General features: G+C 41.0%; 2 protein-coding genes across 3 annotated transcripts in view; one reads left to right on the plus strand and one right to left on the minus strand.

Annotated features, from left to right (window-relative positions):
* The first annotated feature begins 3,266 nt into the window (after positions 1 to 3,266).
* On the plus strand, positions 3,267 to 6,306 carry LOC147623950 (Peroxidase superfamily protein). Its single transcript, XM_086820909.1, has 4 exons — positions 3,267 to 3,544; positions 4,176 to 4,364; positions 5,098 to 5,263; positions 5,502 to 6,306. Exons 1-4 carry the CDS (start codon positions 3,326 to 3,328, stop codon positions 5,900 to 5,902), a joined length of 975 nt encoding a protein of 324 aa, XP_086677035.1. The 5' UTR covers positions 3,267 to 3,325; the 3' UTR covers positions 5,903 to 6,306.
* Positions 6,307 to 7,416: 1,110 nt separating this feature from the next.
* The window catches only part of LOC147623951 (KH domain-containing protein At4g18375-like), a 53,562-nt gene continuing 38,146 nt past the window's right edge, over positions 7,417 to 22,832 (minus strand). For both annotated transcript variants that reach the window (XM_086820598.1, XM_086820599.1), the window contains 2 exons: positions 8,073 to 8,135; positions 7,417 to 7,892 (listed from right to left, as the gene is read on the minus strand). In XM_086820598.1, the coding sequence (XP_086676724.1) occupies positions 7,833 to 7,892; positions 8,073 to 8,135 (123 nt within the window). In that variant the 3' untranslated portion in view covers positions 7,417 to 7,832. The remainder of the gene's footprint in view (positions 7,893 to 8,072; positions 8,136 to 22,832) is intronic.

Below are 22,832 nucleotides of genomic sequence, written 5' to 3' on the forward strand. Positions count from 1 at the left end.
CACTTGGTATTTTTATGTTTGCTTTAGATGTTTTTGAAGAAATATCCCATCATCACATAACTAATCTAGATTATAATTATGGTTCAAGGCCATAATGATGGTTCAAGGCCACTCCTAAACCACTAATTAGAATGCATTTTTTTGTCTTTTTGAACTGATCAAAATGCAAGAATAGTTTTTGGATTAATTTTCAATGGTATGAAAGTGGTTATGGTGTTCTAATGTTGGTGCATTCACTCTTACCATTTGCCTAAATTTTCTTTGAAATATTATAATCTGTTGTGAGTGAGATAATGTTCTATTACAAAAGTAGGGCAGTGGTTGTTTCTTGTTTTTTTTAATGTGTTTAGCCTACAATTGCAGGACTGAAAAAAAAATGCCATCATATAATAGTCTTTGCATCTTCCAAGTTTGGTGGGCAAGGATTGAACCAAGGACTTCAACATTCATAGCATTCTCCCTTAACCAACCCACCACAGCGTCGTGTGAGAAGCCATAATGTTGGTAACAAAGGTTTTTTTTGGGTGAGAAGCTTATTAACAAAGGTTTGACAAATTGAAATTTCAGCATGACGTGTGTAATGCTTCTTTTGTATGAGTGCATGGGTTGATGGTGGGAGGATCATGTATGTAATGCATGGTACAAGGCACTTGGGCAAGATAGTGTGTTTTGGATAAGCAATGGATAATGTGCTCACATAAACTACACTCTAAAAGTTGTAGATTGATTGAATTATGGTGGTGATGGTGGTGGTGATGATGATGATGATGGTATACATCCTCATCCTCATTTGAGACCCCCCACCACCATGTATCTTGCCATGTTGTGAAAGTCCATACCCTTCTGTCAAATCATCGTTGATACAAGAAAGTCAAACACACGCACGTGCGCACACACACACACACACACACACACACACACACATACAAACCAGTGTTTGGGAAACTATTTTTATTAAGCCCTATAGCAATCCTTCTCACCATGGATTGAAAAGGAAATTGCAAATTTGGAACAAGTTTTTTTCTTTGTATTTAAATCTATGAAATTTTGAAGAGGTATTTTTCCTTCTCCTTAAATTTGAGAAGGATTTTTTAGAAATTGAACAAGTTCTGCAACCTATCTTTTCCCTAACCTTTGACACAAATACACACTCTCTTTAGAACTTGCAAATTCAGTAGCTATATTTTAATTGCAATACTTTAAATTTCATAGATTCTTTCAAACTTGAGAAAATAACTTTTGTAGATTAAATTAAAAATATTGCAAGTCCTTTTTTTTGAGTACACGTCCACTTTATTTTTTTTATTTTTTATTTTGAGAGTTTTCTGTAAACAACTGAATATATATCCTTAGTATTCGGGGGAAAAAAAGGAGGAGGAAATTGTCTCATCACATTGTTGAGCCCAATTTGGAACAATTGAGTAATTCCATTGAGCCCACTTTGGAACAATTGAGTAATGGAATTAGTCAATGTTTCTAAGAACTCCAATTTCAGTCCATAGCTTAATCAAGAGCTTCTTCATGATGTCTCTAATGGCTGCTTAATGAAAATTAGAGGTTCAAGTAAGGTTGATGAAGCTATAAATTGAGTGGATGAGAACTAAAACAGAGCTTAATGGAAGCTAAACAAGCTCATCCAAGGATCAGAATTTTGTAACTGAAATGGGTACTTGATTAATTAACTCTAGTTAAAGCTAAAGCTAAGCAGGAGGTTGAAGATGAGGAAGGTTTCAAGTTTCAACTTGGAATTATTATTAATGGGTACTTGATTAACTCTAGTTAATCAAGTACCTTAATAATGGGTACTTGATTAACTCTAGTTAATCAAGGTTTCAAGTTTCAACTTGGAATTATTATTAATGGGTACTTGATTAACTCTAGTTAAAAGTGAGAGCTAGGGCACTAATTATAAAAAAGAAGGATACAAATTAAAGGGTGAGAAATAATACACTGTTTATTTATTTGTTTGTTTTTTTGTGCTTTGCCGGTGGCCCTTGGGCGTGATGGAAAAGCTGGGAAAAAAAAAAAAGTGGGCTCTAGAGTCTAGTCTACAGTTGCATGGGTTAGTTGCCACGTGCTAATTGACCATGGGTTAGTTGCCACCGGCCCTTGATGTGCGCCATTACAAGATGCCAGCCTGTTGCCTGCATCACACGTCTTGGCGTACACCTCCATAATTAATTAACCTCTAATCCTCTACTTACTATGCTTAATCACACTCCAAACGGTTCACATTGGAATCCTAAGCTCCTCTAGCTTCCCTTGTCAGCATCATCTATCCACACGTGTTGCATGAACTCTTTGAGCGTAATTTAAGCCCATATTTTGCTTACTTTTTGTCATTATGTAAGGGGCTGTTCCCACAGGACTGAGCTTACTAGGAGCTTCTTCTTCTTTTTTTGTAATGCGAGATTTTTATTTGTACCAAGCAGTGTCCTTACGGATGAGAGCTAGAAGTAAGACTCGATCACGAGACCTTACCCCAAACATACACACGCTTCACCAATTGCTCTACCACATTGCTAGTGAGTGTACTAGCTTCTTATGGCCACCACCTCTTCACACACACACAACTCCCCCACCACCACCACCACCCCATTTGGTTCATACAATGAGCTCAAACACAGAGAGTATGTGGAAGGAGACAATGGAGTGCTCGTTCGACTCGAGCTCCTCACATGACCATGTGATTTTTGAACATGGTTCTTGTAGTCATAAGACCTACAAAACACAAAAACTACTTGCACTTCTCTGAGATGGAGTTTTTTCACCTATAAATGAGAAACTTTATTTCAAGCATCGGACAGGGTGGGTGCGGCGGCAGCGACCGGATCAAGGGTAGGAACCCAACACCCCCATCTGACCACTACAAAGGGGGATGAGTCTAGAAAGTCTTGAGCCAAATTATCAGCCACCACCAAGAGCAAAGCACACACAACCCCATGGAAAACAACCCCAAGTGTGTTTGTTATAACCCCTGGGTAGGGTACACAAGTTCAAAGTTGACCTAATATGGATGGTAGGGTTTCATCAATCACAATCTAATTGATACATCAATTTACTCAATATAACATAAGGTGAAAGCACTTAACAATCTATTTGAATGGTAGGGTTGCATCAATCACAACCTATTTAGTAAACAGTGGGCCTTGCAAACATGATCCTATGTAATAGTACATGGGATAGTACTGTAGGTGTGCAAAAGGAGGGCCCTTAATCAATTATAAAAGGGCAATCAAACATCAAATTCAAGACACCATCCAAAACATTCCCATTGATATAGTTAATCCTTCTGCTTTCCTTTCCTGCTCTCCTTTGTGGACTAATGGCTGGATTAATGTCGTTAAGTATGCTTATGGGCATCTTGGCTTGCTCTCTGTGTGCGACCCACGTTGCTGCAGCAGGCCTTAGCTATGATTATTACAACGGGACTTGCCCCAGGGTTGAGGAGATTGTGCAGCAGGAAGTTGAGAGAATCTACTACATCCATGGAAATGCTGCTATCTCCTTCTGTAGAAACATCTTCCATGACTGTGCAGTTCAGGTACAGAATTTTTCTTCATTTTCTGTTCAATTTGAGTTTGCAAAGGTTAAATCGATGCAAACAAGTGTGCTTTTCTTTAATTCAACACTCTAATTTCCTCTCGGCTCTGTTTAGATGAGCGTAGAAAGCATGGATCAATGTACAAAATCTCTATTTTCAATTTGATATGTCTTTTTTTTTTCTTCCAATTTGCTTCTAATCGATTGACGCTTAGATAGATCGAAAGCATGGATTAGAATATAATGCTAGACCTTTAGAAATTCATATAATCTAAAATGGGTTCTGTTTGTAGTTAATTAAACTGCTGTTATGGTTCTCTACAAGGAATGTCAGTATTCCTAACAAGATAGAAGCATAATTTGACGCGAAACAGTTACAACATTGTTGATTATGGCACTTAATTGGGATAATATGCGTTCCAACGCAAGGCTAACTGCTAATTAAGGGAGCCAATTATGAATGCCGAACGATGTTTTGCACTAATGGAGCTTATATGCAAAGCTAAATGATGTTTTCTGGCAAGCTAAGTGATGAAAATGCTCGTGTAGATGACAAACGGCGTCGTTGTTAATTATTTCTCATTGGGCATTTAGTGGTTGATTATGGTGATTAATTTCTGTTTTAATGGCAGGGATGTGATGGGTCACTCTTGCTCGATTCCACACCTGGGCACCCAGGAGAGAAGGAGTCGGACAAGAATTTTGGGCTTCGCAACTTCAAGTATGTGGAGGTGATCAAGGCCGCTGTGGAGAAGGAGTGCCCGGGCGTCGTCTCCTGCGCCGACATCCTCATCCTCTCCGGACGTGATGGTGTCGCCATGGTATACTTAATCCCTTTCTTAACCCACCTCTAATCACCCCTTCATTCATTCCGCTCTCCTTAATCATCCCATGCATGGTATACTCTATCCCTCTCTTAACCCACCTTTAATCACCCCTTTACTCCTTAATCATCCCATGCATTGTATACTTAATCCCTCTCTTAACCCACCTCTACTCACCCCTTCATTCATTGCGCTCTCCCCCTTCATCCCATCCATGGAATTAGTACCACTAATCAACTCACTCATAACTCTTCTTCTTGAATTATAACCACCAACTAAACTATTGTATACCACTAATCTTTCAGTTCCTTATCAGTTCTCTTTATTTACAGCCTTTAATCATCACTGTTAGTCATCCCCCACAACGACAAAGCCCCAAATTATTGTTTCTTCTGTATTATCTTCACTAACCATTAATTATCATTGATGTTTTCTTGAACTAGCATCACTGCTCATCCCCATAAATCATTGTTTCTTCAGTATCAACCACTAATGGGCATGCCATCACTATCATCCCACACCTTATTGGGCTGTCTTTTTATTGGTAAATAAATTTGTAAAGTATTGTACCATATTACCCATCAGATGCATGCATTTCATTGGTATATGCACGCACGCGCGCACACACACACACACACACACATAATAGAGGTGTGCGCGCGCACGCACACACACACACATAATTGAGCTCATTTCAGTTGGTTAATTTGGTGGCCTTCTTTTTCTGAAGCTTGGAGGGCCGCAATTTAAAGTGAAGACTGGAAGGAGGGACACTAGGCAGTACAGCGTTGCTGTTGCAGATGCCAGTCTCCTATCACAGGATGCAGATATCACCACCTTCCTCAACACCATGGCAGCCCTCAACATCAACACTCCTCAAGCTGTTGCCCTCTTAGGTGTGTATAATTATCTCTACAAAAGCTTCCCTTAAATCTCTGATTACTGCCTTCAATTTGGATTGTTTTGCTTAATCCTGAATTATAGTTTGCCAAGTCCATGTTTGGTCATTTTGCCATGGTGCAATTTTGTTGGTTTTGATGTGATTTTGTTGGTACATGTCACAAGCGAGCCATTAATTATCACTTAATAACCCTTGAGATAACGGTTGATTAAATTGGAGTTTACTTAATGCAGGAGCTCACACAGTGGGTAGAACCCACTGCAAGCATTTAGTGGAAAGGCTATATCCAACTGTGGACCCTACATTGAATGAAACCTACTCATATTACTTGAAGAAGAGGTGCCCAACACCCCACCCAGATCCGAAGGCAGTCAAATACTCAAGAAATGATCCAATAACCCCTATGAGGTTTGACAACAATTACTACAGGAATGTGATGCAAATGAAGGGGCTGCTTACATTGGATGATGCCCTCTACTTGGACCCAAGGACTAAAATCTATGTGGAGAAAATGGCCTTGGACAACAACTACTTCTTTGAGCAATTTGTGGAGGGTATGTCTATCTTAACTGAATACAAGGTGCTCACTGGCTCCCAAGGAGAGATTAGAAAGCATTGCAAATGGGTCAACTGATCGATGGATTTGCTTATCGATGGATCATGATTTAATCATGGGGAAATAACATCACAACTATTGCTTTCTTGAATGATTATTTCTTAGTGCTAGTGAGCTCAGCTTTAAAATGCCAATATTACAGCCTGCTCCTGCTTTCCTTATATTGGTTTGTATATATAGTAGTAACTACTGAAAATGAATAAGGGCATCTCCACAACCTGATGGCACATTGCCATCCCTTCAGTATCCTCCATATCAGAGGTGTGTTAACCCCTCTCTTTGTTATTTGTCCAAATAAATTGAGTGTGTGATCAGGGAGCAGTCCAACCGAAACACTATTATCAGACCATTACTGTGCTTTGTTAACATTGTATTTAGATGTGGTGGTCTTCTAACCATGGTAAGGGCTTTAAGACTTTTTTTAAGTACATGCTCAATTAAGTTTCTCTAAACATGAAATTAGGTAGCTTGAGGAGCAAAGATGCTTGATTATCATAGGTTTATACACTAAATCCTCACTTTGATGCTTCTTTGCATCTACATAAAATTTTAGCATTGGCATGTCATAATGACAAGCACTTGAATATATCAATATTAACACCCAATCTAAAATTTGATAAATAACCTTATCCTTCACAAGGCCTCTTGATTTCACAATTTTGCCTCCATGCAACCATTAATGAATTTTAATTCAACGTCTGCAACCCCTTTGCTATGATTGGCCATACCCACCAACACCACTAAGAGAGGTTATTAATTATAGCTTTAAACTGTTCTAGGAGTTAACAATAACTAATTGAACAGTGTTTGTATGCACTCAAAGAAATGTAGAAGCTTAACAAGACACAAAAACTCTTCTGCAAGGAAAATCAAAGAGTACTTATTATGCTTCATCTCCATGCAACCTCTTACTTTCCTTCACCAATCCATCCATCATTCCAACATGCATCTACACAATTCAGTTTTTCTACTAGCATAACTTACTTGCAACCTCATTGACGGTTAGCTTTCATAGCTCACTTAAAATTTTTTGACGATAATTATCCCTATTCTCGATTTAATGAGCGAACAAAAAGATTAATTAATCCATCACATTGCATCCTTTTACTTCCAGAATTCATACCTACAAGGGAAGCGTTGGTTCAATCCAAGGACTATATATACAATTTCATGTGGATAAGTGCATGACGGAACTCGTGTGCCTTTTTGTGTTGCCTTTTTTTTTTTGCATCCAAGGACTATATATACAATTTCATGTGGATAAGTGCATGACGGAACTCGTGTGCAAGAGTAGATGCATATTCTGCTTACATCGTCTCTTCCTAGTTTCAAGCAACATGCTCCAAATTCAAAACACTTCATCAATGACTATGGACTTTGATTTGGGTGCTACTAGAGGTTATCAAATCTTTACCAGCAGGACTTAGGATGCTAGAAGTTCTCGACACTTCACTATTCACTCATTTGATTCTACAGAATTCTCTAAGCTTGTATGCAACTTCAATAAAGCTTATTGAGAACACAAGCAAAAGATCAATGTGCTATCATGGAAGCATCACATTTTTGTTTCTGTAAACGAAGATACAAAAGCCCCTCTCAAATGAAAAGGATCGAGGAAGAAGCCTCCATTACATAAAGCTTCATAATCCTGGCATTTAATATTGATCTCACTGATTTTGTGAACCTTAAGCATCCATTAAGCATCCATTAAATTGATTGTACTTGGGCAAAAAGCATTGTATTACTCACAATTCAGTACGTTGTATCCAAAATGCATTCATGCATATACTTATCAACCATCTGGCTGGACCAAAAACATCACTAAACAAGACATGGAGAAAACCCACTTTGCGATCTATTTAAAAAAGAAAAAGAATATATAGAAAGCACAGGTGGATTTTCCGTGACTTCATCTGTAGCATGCATGTGGATCAAACAGATGCAGTTTTCATCCTGCCTTCTGTCTTGATACCAAAAAGGCCTGCATAAGCGTTTGCGCCGCTGTTACCTGCAGCACCCACTCAAGAATTAAAACAATCAGGCAAGTGGGTAGTGAGAACCAAAGTAATATTATGGTCTGCTTGTGCTCAGAGAACTGATATTGAAGGAGACACCCCAAGTTCTTCCAATCAGTAAGCGTTCATTTCTTTCTAGACTGAAGGAACTGCTTTCATGAATCACACCAGACCTGGGATAATGTGCCTTTCAAAAGGACGGTCCCCACCTGAGCACCATCTTCTGATTCATTCAGCTGCCCAACAAAAAAATAGCTAAGCAAAATTCAGTTTACAGTAGTAGACCAGTGAAACAACAATCTATCTTGCATCAACCAAGAGAAGTTTATGTTCTTTGAAGGACCAGAGGAGCAACATAAATCCCACTTAAGGTCAATCAAAACTGATCATTAGGGCTTTTAAGTACTTTGGCAGGCCAACAAAGTTACTAGATAAACAGATGAGTCAAGTAAAATTTCCTATGCATATTTCATTTTCAAGTGCTTTATAATCCTTGCGGTAGAAACGCAGCAGCTGAAGCTCTTTCTAGGAGATAAGTTCATTCAATGATAGTGGTGTATCATCACAACCTTTCTGATATGAAATTCCTATCATCTTGATGATGGCTTTTCCCTTGTATACACAGCCAGCAAAGAGTGAGAACCTCATCTCACAAAACCAAATGTGGTTAGCTTCAAACAGAGGAACCCAAGAAGTTGGGCATCTTGCTCACCGCCCAACCATAGAGTTCCTCAGGCTCACCCCCCAACTAGAGGTGTAGAAGCATGTAGGGACATAGCTCACACGTGCAGTAAGCCCTGGTATCCCAAGACACCCCTCCGGTATCGTCACACAGAGTAGTCCCAAATAGGCCAAATAGGCCCCACCAGTCCATTACTCATTTGATCAGTCCCCTCAACTAGCCTCAATGACCAACTTGTATAGCCCCACCTATAACGAGGAGCTATTATTAGCCCAATGCCTTTTTTCATTTCTGGACCTCCCCTTTAGATGCCAGGTCTCACTCCCAAGTTAGCCTAAACTAAAGTTATACATGTTAATCTATCTCTAGCCTTGAGGCATACCATACTTCCACCCTAAAGAACCATTGATGTCCTCAGCAATGAATCTAGAGAAGCGACTCTTTAGACTCTGCACACTTTCCCAAGTAGCCTCAAGGACAAAACGACCTTTCAATTGATCAAAATAAACAATATTTCTAGACCCTAAGCTGCTAACATCAACAGTAGCCTCCCTCGAAGCCTCAACATTGATTAACAAGATTGTCACGCAGCCAGCTTCATGACTTGCTCCAGGCCAGCCTCCTTGGCAAGCCGAGCAAAACCATAGATATCCATACCCTCAGGCACAGCTACTACCAGGTGGAGTTCGACCCCAGCAGCTTCGGACCAGCGGCCAAGAAGGCCTGAGTACTCCACCTTCTGAAGGATGGGGCTCCCCTGGAGGCATCGAAGAGAGATGATGTGCGGTATCTATCGCCGGAAAAGGAATTGCTGATGTGAAGTGAAGGAATCCCAGCCACCGGCGCAAGCATCAAGGCGGCTGTTTCCGGGAGTGTTCCATTTGCCATCAGCTGGGTCACCTCACCAGAGCTTGCCCTCGTTGCCAAAATAGTCGAGCTCCGCACCCCCCCCCCCCAATAGGTGAGAGAGCGGACCGAGCGCCACCTCCCCCCTCCGGCAGACACAGCCCCAACACTCTGCCCCTGAGGACAAGGATGGGGGTAGGTGAGAGACAACTGGGCAGAGGCAGAGCTCATGCCCAGCTAGAGCCGCTGGCCCAAAGGGACCCAGACAGAGATGGTTGTGTCAAACACTGTTTCGAGCATTTATCTCAAGATCATCCATAGGCTCCACCCGCCCCCGGAGTGTCCCAGCATCAGGTCCAGCTTGGAGACCGTTCCCACGCAGTGGTTTGGTATCAGTCTTGTTGATTTTTCACAATCCCCCCCCCCCCCCCCCGGGGCGATGCCTCCAGGGGGGCCCCATCCTTCAGCTGGTGGAGTACTTAGGCCTTCTTGGCCAGTGTTTCATTTGCCATCAAATGGGTCACCTCGCCAGAGCTTGCCCTCGTTACCAAAATAGGCGAGCTCTGCACGCACCCCCCCCCCCTCCCCAATAGTCGAGAGAGCGGGCCGAGCGCCACCTCCCCCCTCTGACAGACAGCCCCAACACCCTGCCCCTGAGGACGAGGATGGGGGTAGGTGAGAGACAACCGGGCAGAGGCAGAGCTCATGCCTGACCAAAGCCGCTAGCCCGAAGGGACCCAAGCAAAGATGGTCATGTCAAACACTGTTTCGAGCATTTATCTCAAGATCATCCGTTTAGAGTGGAGGCTCCACCCGGCCCCAAAGTGTCCCAGCATCAGGTCCAGCTTGGAGACCAGTCTTGTTGATTTTTCACAATTCCGCACGCACATCCCCAACACCCTGCCCTTGAGAACTAAGATGGGGATAGGTGAGAGAAAACCATGCACAGGTAGAGCTCATGCCCAATCAGAGCCCCTGGCCCGAAGGAACCCAGGCAGAGTGTGACCGCTCCCTACAGAAGGCCTACAGATCGGAAGACAATATACACACATTTAGAACACTTAATCTAACTGATATTAATCAATGGAACAACATAAGCAACACAAATACTGGAAATACTGAAAAATACAAATGACACCAGCACTGGGGCCGGAAAGGGTCAGCCCCCCACTCAATACTTATTGTATTTCTTGGAGTATTTATATTTGTACAAGTGTCACGCGGGCCTGAAAGGCCAGATTTCTCCATTAGGGAGTGAAAACAACCAAACAGATTTGGTTCAAGTCGATGAAGAAAGTGTTGGTCGGAGTAGCCTCAAATCACAAGCTCATTCCCACCTTCACTGGGTGCACACTTGCCTTTCACTGGTCTTCTGGGACCGTGCACAAACGGGCACGCCCGTACTAACGCAGGCAACAATGTTACACCGCAGTGGGAACGTATCCCGGTTCTCCCAATTAAGCTTTGTACCTGGTTTTTCCTCGTACTCTCTTGACCTTCACTGGCTGATTAGGGCAATCATGGGAGAAACCACTTCCCAATGATCTTCTAAAGTGTATGCAACTAGAGAAAAAACTTGCCTACACAAAGCTTGAAATAACAGCATTTAACTTTAATTGTTATCTGAATTTGAGATAAAATATTGAAATAAATACCTGGCATGGATTTTAATTCATATCTCAGCAATGAAGACCATTTCCCTTTGTATTATACTCCAAATGGAAGCATTCAGCTGCTCTAAACAGAGCAACCAGCCGGTACACGGGGTAGGTATAACAGGTACACGTGGACAAGTACAACAGGTACACGTGGGTAGCCAACAATCCAAATTATCCATACACCTGGAAAGAAGAATGTGGTTGCAGATGATGTATCAGGTACATTCAATGACCATTGCCTATCATAGAGAGTTGGAGTCCATGAGAGATCACTATGTGCATGATGAAACTTTGGTGGAATTATGCGGAAGCTAGAGGATGGTCAAACACTTAATCACTATTCCTTGAAAGAGGGATATTTGACGATGGATACACAGTTATGCGTAGGATTTGAAGTAACAAGTGAATGAAGACCCGGACATAGAGGTATTTCTTCTACTACGCAAGCATCGGAACGGTACTTCTATTGGCCTAGCATGAGAAAGGATATTGACAAGTATGTATCCGTGTGTTTGACTTGTCAAAAGGTTAAGTATAATCGTCAAAAGACTCCAGGACCGCTTATGCCTCTCAAGCCCAAGTAGAGGCGATGGACTTCATTTTTAACTACCAAAGTCAGAGTTTGGGAATGATGGTATTTGGACCATCACAAACAGGTTCAGTAAGCAAGCGCATTTCTATTGGGTTGGGGAAGCAACCTTGCATACGCACACACTCAGAGAGCTTGAGTGACAGATACGTGAGGAAGAGTCGTGCTACTGGAAATGTACTCACTTAATGATAATGTAAAAGTACAAAGGATGAGCACTAAAGTACTCTAGGGCAAAGTGCCCACACACAAGAGTGTGTTCCCATAGGAAAAAAACCCGTGTCCAGTCACGGTAAAAAGTGCCCGAGGATAAAGCGGGTTCACACCATAAACGGGCCAAGCAGACATGACCACATTGTATATGGTCGTGATAACTATAAAGAAAAAGAAAAGATCAAGTTTGTAGCTCTTCATTTGATCGAATTAGCTCATGAATGGGAGAGTTAATTAGGGTTAGAGTTCATGTGGGAGACATACACAGAGAAACAAGAGAGAGAGAGAGAGAGAGAGTTGTGGGGATAAGTCAACTCAAGCATTGAGTGTGTGACTCCCCTATCACACATGTATATTGCACTAGTACACATAGTGCACTTAGTACATTAAAAGTACTAAGTGTACTATGTACTATAACTTATGGGCTTGTACACACTATAAGGGTGGGCATAGTGCCTTTACCCCAACCTAGGCAAAGTGCCCTTAAATGAAGGAAAAGAAAAAATCAGCATGTACATGATAATATACAAGGCCATATCAAGGCTGAAACTGGCCTCATCCAATGCCCATCAAGTGTCTGCAATGAGCAAACCGCTCCGGAGGCAAACTCTTTGTCAACAGATCAGCCGGGTTGTCATCCGTATGAATCTTAACAAGCTGAATTTGCTTGTTCTCTATCACCTCTCTGATGAAGTGATACTTCACATCCACATGCTTCGTCTTTGCATGAAAGACAGGGTTCTTTGCCAATTGGATGGCACTCTGACTGTCACAATGCAACAATGGAATATCCCTTGTATAACCCAAATCAACCACTAACCGAGATAGCCATAATGCCTCCTTGCAAGCCTCTGTGGCTGCAATATACTCGGCCTCTGTAGTAGAGAAGGCTGTGCACTTCTGCATCCTAGATATCCATGACACAGCACCTCCTGTGAATGTAAACACATAACCGGTAAAAGACTTCCGGTTATCTGGATGACCGGCATAATCCGAATCCGTGTAACCATGCACTAATGCATCCTGTTTGCCAGAACATATGCACATGTCCTGTGTGCCCTTCAGGTATCTCATGACACCTTTCACTGCTTCCCAATGCTTCTTGCCAAGGTTGGCCATCATGTATCTACTAACCACTCCCACTGCAAATGCAATGTCCGGCCTAGTAGCAACCATGGCATACATGAGACTGCCACAAGCTGAAGCATACGGAATCTTGGCCATATCACCCCTGCCACTATCTGACTGTGGGCTGTCCATAGCACTGAGTTTCACATATGGAGGCAAAGGAGTACTAGTCTTCTTCCCCCCGTCCATATTGAACCTCTGCAAAACTTTGCCAATATATTCCTTCAGAGACAAATACAACACATGCTGATTTCTGTCCCGAAGTATCCGCATACCCAAAATGTGATTTGCATCACCCAAATCCTTCATATCAAAGGTTTGATGCAGCCTCTTCTTCAAGGCATCCATCTCTTTACGAGATTTCCCGGCAATCAACATATCATCAACATATAAGATGAGGATCAATAGACTGCCATCCAAAGCTTTCTTGGTGTATAAGCAGTGATCTATGTCACTTCTCCTGAAATGCTGTGATTTCATGAATGTATCAAATTTATGATACCATTCCCTTGGTGCCTGTTTGAGCCCATAGAGACTCTTTTTCAGCTTGCATACAAGCTTCTCCTTTCCATTTACTGCATAACCCTCTGGCTGTTGCATATATATCTCCTCATGGAGATCACCGTGAAGAAAAGCAGTCTTCACATCCATCTGAATCAAGTCCAGATCATCATGAGCAACCAAAGCTAATACAGCTCTCTAAGTGTGGTCATTTTGACCACTGGAGAGAAGATCTCATCAAAGTCCACACCATATTCCTGCTTGAAGCCCTTAGCCACTAGCGTGGCTTTGTATCTTGGCTTTGCATCTGATGCAACTTTGAGCCTGTAAACCCACTTGCAAGGCAAAACCTTCTTGCCTGTAGGCAAATGCACCAACTTCCATGTTCCATTTTTGTGCAAAGAATCCATCTCTGACTTCATGGCACGCTCCCAAAGAGCCTTGTCTGCCCTCTGTAAAGCCTCCTTATAACATGAGGGCTCCCCACAGTCAGTGAGCATCAAGTAGTCAACCCCTGGAACAAACCTGTCAGGGGCTCTGGAGGGTCTTGTGGACCTCCGTACCCAATGACCATCATTTGCAGGTTGCTGTCCAGCCTACATATCACCTATTGGTGGCTCCTGTTCCATGCCATAAGGCTGAAAAATCATGCCCGGTATCTCCTCTAACTGTGGGATATCCATAGGGATATCTTCTGCCATCTTTGGCTGTCCATTTGGACCATTTTCAGCACCATTTAAGGGCTGGTTTTGCTGCTGTAATGGCTGATTTATAGCCCTTGGTTGTTGTCCATGATGTCCATCATCATCAAAGATGACTCTGCCACGCTCCTGTTGCCTTGCAGGCTCCTTATACATGCATGTTTCATCAAAAATGACATCATTGCTGCGTATAATCTTTCTATTTACTGGATCCCAAAGTCTATACCCCATTTCACCTCTGTCACCATATCCTAGGAATATGCATTTGTGAGACTTAGGATCAAGTTTGGTGCGCATTTCCCTGCGTATGTGCACGTACGCAACGCAGCCAAACACTCACAAGTGCTTGTATGACGGAGGCTTCCCTGTCCATACTTCCTCTGGCACTTTTCCACCAAGCCTCGTGTTAGGTGACCTATTTATAAGATGAACGGCTGTCATAACAGCTTCAGCCCAAAAACCATGAGGTAACGCAGCATGTGACAACATAGAACGGACCTTCTCCTGTATGGTCTTGTTCATCCTCTCTGCTGTCCCGTTTTGTGGAGGATCATAAGGAGTAGAGAGCTCCCTCTTGATGCCTTTAGCATCACAAAAGTCCTGAAACTGTTTGGACATATACTCTCCACCATTGTCGGAACGCAAAGCCTTCAGTGTTTTACCAGTTTGATTCTCAACAAGAGCAACAAACTTCTCAAACACTGAGAATGTATCACTCTTCAGACGAAGAGGATAAACCCACACCTTGCGTGTGGCATCGTCAATAAAAGACACAAAGTATTTTGCCCCTCCCAAAGAAAGCTGAGGCATCTCACATACATCTGTATGCACAAGCTCTAACTGAGCATCTTTCTGTCCAAGAGCTTTCTTGTGGGGGCACTGTAGTTGCCTACCATATATACAATGCTCACAAAACTGAAAACTTGAAATTAGAGAAGGCAAGTAACCCAAACGAGACAATTGCTCCATTCCTTTGACACTCATGTGTCCCAACCGGCTATGCCACATAGAGATTTCCGGCACCTCGGTTGCATTTACATTAGCATGGTGACAAACACCTGCATGCATGAAGTAAAGAGTGTCCACCTTAGAGCCTCTGGCAACAACCAGTGAGCCCTTACTAATTTTCCACTTTCCACGACCAAATGTGGTAACACAATCAGCATCATCAAGTTGTCCAGTAGAAAGCAGATTCTTCTTGATCTCAGGCACATGCCTGACATCATGGAGCATAAGCTGTGACCCATCTGAAAACACAAGCCTCACATCACCTCTGCCAAGAATCTTGCATGCATGGTTATCACCCAAATAAACTACTCCTTCATTGCCAGCAGTATACCTGACAAACAAGTCTCTGCAACCTGTGACATGAAAGGAGGCACCTGAATCAATGATCCATGAGTGCATACCATGACCATCTCCTGTAAGAAGTGAATGGGCATCAAGTGAAGACGTGAATAGGACCTCATCCTCACTGTCACCTGCATGTGACACATTGAATTGCTTTTTGATGTGTCCCTTCTTGCCACAATAATGGCATTCCAAGTCCTTTTTGGAGCGGGACTTGTTCCTTCCCTATTCTTGGCTTTTACCCCTTTGCTGGGATCTCCCACGTGCATTCATTGCATTGGACTCAACAGAGTTGTTTTTCCTGTTCATCTCTTCTTGAAGAAGAGCACCCTCAACATCTGCATATGACAGCATAGCATTCGAATTGCTAGTGGCTGTCCTGAATGTGTCCCAACTCTCTGGCAAAGTGCATAAGAGAAAGGTGGCTTTAAACTCATCGTCCATTGCCAACTTTTGATTTATAACTTGGCTCACAATACCATTAAACTCATTTAGATGGGCTGTCATAGACGCCCCTTCCTTCATCTGAAGACCTATGAGTTTCTTCAACCAATACACTTTGCTTGAGGCACTTTGCTGGGCATACAAGTCCTGCAATCTTTGCCACATTCCCCAAGCTGTCTTCTCTTCACGAATGCTGAAAAGTAAAGAGTCTGACACAGATAACATGATAGTAGATCTTGCCAGCTCATCCATATCTTCCCACTCTTCAGCAGTAAGAGAAGCGGGCATTACACCCCTTTCTTTGATAGGCTTGTGCTGCTTTTTCTGGAGCAACACATTATAGCACTGGGTTTGCCAAATATCATAGTTATGTGAGTCTTCAAGCTTCTTGATGTGAAGCAATGAAGAGCTCTCACCTGTGGTTGCCATAGCAATATGCAACCTGTCAATGCCTGACTCCCTGCAAAATGTGCAAACACTGCACCAAAAGCACACAAAGTGCTCACAATTGTTCTCCCAAAATTTATCTCCCACTGCGGAAGCACGAATGCAACTTTTCTCCCACTGTATGTGATGAAATCACCAAAATCTGGTTGCTGCAGATTTAGGACAGCACCTTAAATGTGCTCTGTTGCCCTTCCAAAGTACTGTACAGCAGTACTAAGTGCTCACCAATGATGTACCAAACCTGTACCGGCAAGTACAGCAACTGAAATTGAGATTTTTGCTCACTCAAATCAATGTGCAGCCATGCCAAAACTTGTACAAAGCTGTACCAAATCTGTACCAGCAGGTACAATAGCAATAAATGCTCTCCTGGCTGTCCAAATGAGTGAAAATCAGACTTTTACAGTCCCGAACACTGCATACAACAGTCCCGAACAGAAATTGGACAAAAGCCCCTTGACTGCAAGCTGATTTCTGAGGATTCAAAGCATAAAAGTCTTGCTAGCTGCTTTGCCAAGCTCAACAAGCATAAAATCTTGAAAAGCCCCTTGATTTAAGATCAATTTCTGATCATACATGGTACATTGACGCACATGAAGGCATCCAGAGTCTTCACAGTGCTTCCCCCTGGCCACATATACATCCAGTACATAAAAGCCCCTTGATTTACAAGCACATTGAGTGCTTGACAGGCATCAACACATTGCCCAAAGCATCAAATGCGAGTGCCTGCATGCAAATCAACCCAATCGGCACAAAAGCCCCTTGATTTGCACTGCAATTTGCTGCAATTTTGCCCGAATGTGCGATTTCTCACATCATACAGCATGTATGAATGCTTAATTGCACAAATACATCAAAAGCCCCAAATTTTGACATCCAATTTCCTGCAAATTGATCCTGATTGTGACCAATGTCACCCAATTTTGCCAATTTTGCTCAAAAATTGAGCAATTTGGCACCTGTACCTACTCAATTGATGATTGTACTTGCTCAATTGCAAATCCCAAAAAAAAATTGAAGCAGAATACCTTGTAATTTCTGATTTTTTTGTTGCAGGAAAGGGGTTGATGATGCTGCTGCTGTTCTGGTGAAGGATTCCTCAGGCGATTTCTGATTGCAGGAAAGAAGGGGATCGTGTTGATGCTGCTGTAGCTGCAGATGTACGGATGGCTGGGCAGCCCTCTGCGCTGCCTGGTTGGGTAGCGTGGCTGCTGCTGGGCAGCTGCTGCTGCTGCTGCTGCTGTAGGCGCCTAAGACGCAAGCTTGGAGGTAGGCGCACGAAAAACAACGGGCAGAGCTGCCGATTGCAGAGGTGCCCGCACTTCGATGCGTATGTTGTCTTTCTCCACGTCGCCTACTCACGCGGACCACTACCCGACGCCAGGGGAGTGCTACACGCTTCCCCACGTTCACACAGCCTTACGCTCACACAGACAGCACACGCCTTGCTTTGCTACCTAAGCCAGGAGAGAAAAATCAGCGCCTGCACCTTCTTCTCCTCTACAGCAAATTCGACACCACCATTGTTGGAAGTTCACGCTCTGATACCAGTTGAATGGGAGAGTTAATTAGGGTTAGAGTTCATGTGGGAGACATACACAGAGAAACAAGGGGGAGAGAGAGAGAGAGAGAGAGAGAGAGAGAGTTGTGGGGATAAGTCAACTCAAGCATTGAGTGTGTGACTCCCCTATCACACATGTATATTGCACTAGTACACATAGTGCACTTAGTACATTAAAAGTACTAAGTGTACTATGTACTATAACTTATGGGCTTGTACACACTATAAGGGTGGGCATAGTGCCTTTACCCCAACAGCTCACACTTGGTGGACGGGGTTGGAATGCGGCCATGCTACCCCAAAATCTTTTGAGGTCTTTTATTCGAATGCTGAAGGCCCAATTTCTTCCCGTTCATTTCAAAAGAGATGTGAAGATGAAGTGGGATCGGTTTTGGCAAAGAAAGGTTGAGTCTCTTGATGATTATACGAAGAAATTTTGGGAGCTACTCTTGAAGGTTCAACACTTCAAGAAAATCAGTAACTCCGAAAAGATGAGGAATTTCCAAGGTGGCCTACACTTCAAACTTTGTACTGCTCTCAATCATTATCGTCGCTCCAATTTGAGATAACTCATAGACCATGCACAGACATGGGAAATGGAGGATGGCAACAACAAGGTACTTCAAAAGAATGAAAAGAAGAGGTCCTTTGACAAGGAGGATAATTCAGCCACTAAAGAAGGGGGAAAACAGCAGCAAAGGCAGCTACCAACTCAAGAGAAGATGAGGCCTTATGGACCTTCCAATGCCCCTCAATTCTGCTCCAATATGTGGAAGCTGAGAAGGCAGCCTTCAAAAGGCTGAAAAAAAAGCCCTCACTTCAAGGCCCGTACTCATCATTCCTGATTCGCTAAAACCATTTGTGGTGGAGGCAAATGCTTGCAGAAATTGCATTGGAGCAGTTCTCAATCAAGAAGGCCATGCTGTGGCTTTTTAAAGTCGTCGACTAAATGATGTAGAGAAAAGGTATGACATTTATAAAAAGGAATTATTAGTTGTGATACATGCCTTAAAGATTTGGAAGCATTATTTGTTAGGCAACGAGTTTCTGCTTAGAACTAGTCATCAAAGCTTAAAGTATTTCAAAACTCAAAGGCAGGTACTACAAGGAAAACATGCAAAATGAGAAAACTTCCTATCCATGTTTAATTTTCAATTTATGTATACGCCTAGAAAGCATAATACAGTGGTGGCAGATGCACTTTCTAGAGTCCCTCAAATTTCAACCATGACAGTGGCCCATCATGAAGAGTTTCAAGAGATGCAGAACACATATGAGAAAGATGTTGATTTTGCAGCTGTTTGGGCAAAGTTACAACAAGGAGGGTCTCATACAAATTACTTTATCAGAGACGGTTATCTTTTGATGAATAGTCACCTCTGTATCACTCTTCCTCTTCGAGAAAAAGTGCTAAGAGAAGGCCATCAGCCTCCATATGCAGGTCATCGAGGAAGGGCACTTTGAGTGCACTAGAGCATTTCTTCTACTGGCCCACACTTCGAAGAGACACTCATGACTTCATAGAGTCATGCTTGGTTTGTCAAAAATCCAAGTATGACAGACAAAAGACTCCTGGATTGCTGGAATCCTTACCAGTTTCAGATGTTCCTTGGGAATACATCACTATGGATTTCATCTCAGGTATTCCAAGAACCCCACAAGGTCATGACATGATTTGGGTTATTATTGATAGATTCAACAAGCAATCACATTTTATTCCTTATCATAAAACACTGAAGTTTGCACAAGCTGCACGGCTCTTTATCCAGCACATTTTTAGATTACATGGGATGCTTTCTGAAATAATATCTGATAGAGATTCTAAATTCACAAGCAATTTTTGGCAGGCTTTATTTGAAAACTTGGAGACTACCTTGAAGTTTTCTTCTTCTTTCCATCCTCAAACTGATGGGCAAACAGAGGTCATGAATCTCACACTCCTTGATATGCTCAAAGCTTATGTTAGTGAACATAAGACCCAGTGGGAGAAATACCTTCCTTTGCTGGAGTTTGCCTACAACAATACAGTGCATTCATCTATAGAAAAAGCTCCAAATGAGGTTATACAAGGTAAGGTGATTCCACCACCAATTGTTCGCACCAAAGATAAGATTATTTTTTTTTGCTGATGAGTTTGCTATAGATTTGAAAACAGCAATAAATCAAGTCCGCTCCAAAATCAGGTCGGCTCAGGAGCGACAAAAGAAGCACGCTGACAAGCATTGAAGGCATTTGGTCTTCAAGAAGGGCAACTATATTGTAAGATTCCTCCCCCACCCCCTTTTTGATGTCTAGTATCTTTCCCTGTAATCAATCCCTCTTCAGAAATATAAAGACCTTGTTTCTATCTGTTTTAGCCTAGAGAGAGAAAAATATTCTAGAGAGAGAATATTTAGATTTTGAATATTTTTGGATAGAAAAATATCTCTTCTAATTCAGATGAGTTCCCCTGAAACAGAAATTAAAAAAGAATTTTCCAATGTGCAATTAGAATTAATTGAAAATAGGTATAAAGAACCTTAGCCTAAGGGTCTAGATTTTCAGAAATCTTTAGACTATGGTCCAATTAAGGTTCCTATGGACCAATAGCATCAATCCATGTGTAGGGAGGAGATAAATCCAACTTGTAAAAAAGAAAATACCCAAAAATGAGTAAATGCTCACATGAGGTGAAGAGTTGAAAATGTACAAGGTTTATTAGTAAAAAACTATGTGCAATATTAAAAATATGAGATATTTTGGGTATAATGATTTTATTATGACACATATGTAAGGAAGGGGAGTCCCTTAAATGCTCACATAAGATGAAGAGTTGAAAATGTACAAGGTTTATTAGTAAAAAACTATGAGCAATATTAAAATGATTCCATTATGACACATATGTAAGGAAGGGGAGTTCTTTAAAGGAGGTGCATATTTCACATAAGATGAAGAGTTGAAAATGTACAAGGTTTATTAGTAAAAAAACTATGAGCAATATTAAAATGATTCCATTATGACACATATGTAAGGAAGGGGAGTTCTTTAAAGGAGGTGCATATTTCACATGCTTGAATGAGTTTTAAACTCATAAAAATTGAGATATTTCATCTCTCCTCTCTCCTCATTCAAGTCTAGTTCCAAAAAGTTAGCTTAACTGACCTAAAAATGGTCAAATATTGACCAAACTGATTTAGAAAATTCTAGAATCAGTTTGTTTGGTTAGGAGCTCAATTTTTCCTATAAATAGAAGCCTCCCCCTTGTTGAAAAATATATAGTGTTTATGCATCGTTACTCTACTCCACCTAAGCCAGAAACTGTGAATTCATTTAATAATTCACTAGTTTTTGGAGCTTCCCTCTTTCTTCAATTCCCATTAGTGGCTCCATCAACATACTTAACCAATTGATTGGTTGGGGGCCTCTACCGTGAACAAAGAATCAAGCAAGTTGTAAGGTAATTAGTGAATATTCATCTTTCTATAATTTCTCAATGTTTCTCTCTTCTCAACCCCTCTCAAGCTTGAGAAGTTTAATTGGTATGGTTTTTTTTAAATGCTATTGAAGTTTGAATAGTAGTGAAGAGTTACATAATTTAATAAATGCTATTGAAGTTAATTTTCATTTATGTTTAAATTCTAATGATTCTTATGTAAATTCTCTCTCTCACTCAAGAAATGGTCATACTCATGACCCATTCTCAATCCAAATCAAGCTTTTCATAAAGCTTTTCCTTAACCCAAGATAAAGCTATGCTTAAGGCCAAATTAATGGCTTTTTCTTATGCTTTTATTAGTTTATGTATATTGATGATTCAATCCATTATGGATTAAGGATCCAATTAGAGAATCATTTTAATTATTTCCTTAATGATAAGCTTTATCCCTTAGAAAAATTGAGATTTATCAGTCATAACAGCGGAGCTATGGCAAAAATTTTATAAAAATTATGCATAAAAAATTTTCATTCAAAGCATAAAAAGAGGACTTCCTACCATATTCTAGGAATCATCATCCTAGATTAATTGAAAGAATTTCATTATAATCATGGAGAAATTGAATTTTAATATTATGCATAAAGGATAAATTTTTATATCAAAAGTGTTATTTTTACCATTTTTATTTTCATGCATAGAAGTATGCATAATGGATAAATTTTTATATCAAAAGTGTTACTTTTATCATTTTTAATTTTCATGCATAGAAGTATGCATAAAGGAAAATTTTTATATCAAAAGTGTTACTTTTATCATTTTTAATTTTCATGCATAGAAGTATGCATAAAGGAAAAATTTTTATATCAAAAGTGTTACTTTTATCATATTGGATTTCATGCATATAGGTATGCATAAAAGATATTCTTTTTATACTAAAAGTATGATTTTCCTCATAAATGGATTTTATGTTTAACTTAGATGCATAAGATAAATTCTTTTATTCTAAAAGTATAATTCCCTACCAAATTGAAATCATGCATAAGAAGATGCATAAAAGATTGATTTTAATTTCGAAAGTGTTAGTCTCCTTAAATGGAATTTATGTATAAATAAATGTGTAGAGAAATCTTATATCAAATAAAAGAATTCTCTTTTAAAAAAAAGAAAGATATGAAATGTGATAAGATGTGATAAGAGGTGTATGAGATGTGATAAGAATTGATAAGATGCGTATGGAAAGTGATAGGATGTGATAAGAGGTGTGATAAGAGGTGATAAGATGCTTATGAAATAAGTTAGGATGTGATAAGATGAATTAAGATGTGTATGGGGGGATGAGGTAAGAAGTGTATGTGATAGGATAAGATGTATATGGGTTGTGATAGGGCGAGAATG

The sequence above is a fragment of the Cibotium barometz genome, chromosome 26, assembly GCF_041138505.1.
Source record: "Cibotium barometz isolate CiBa-2024 chromosome 26, ASM4113850v1, whole genome shotgun sequence".
In the NCBI taxonomy this organism is placed as follows: Eukaryota; Viridiplantae; Streptophyta; class Polypodiopsida; order Cyatheales; family Cibotiaceae; genus Cibotium; species Cibotium barometz.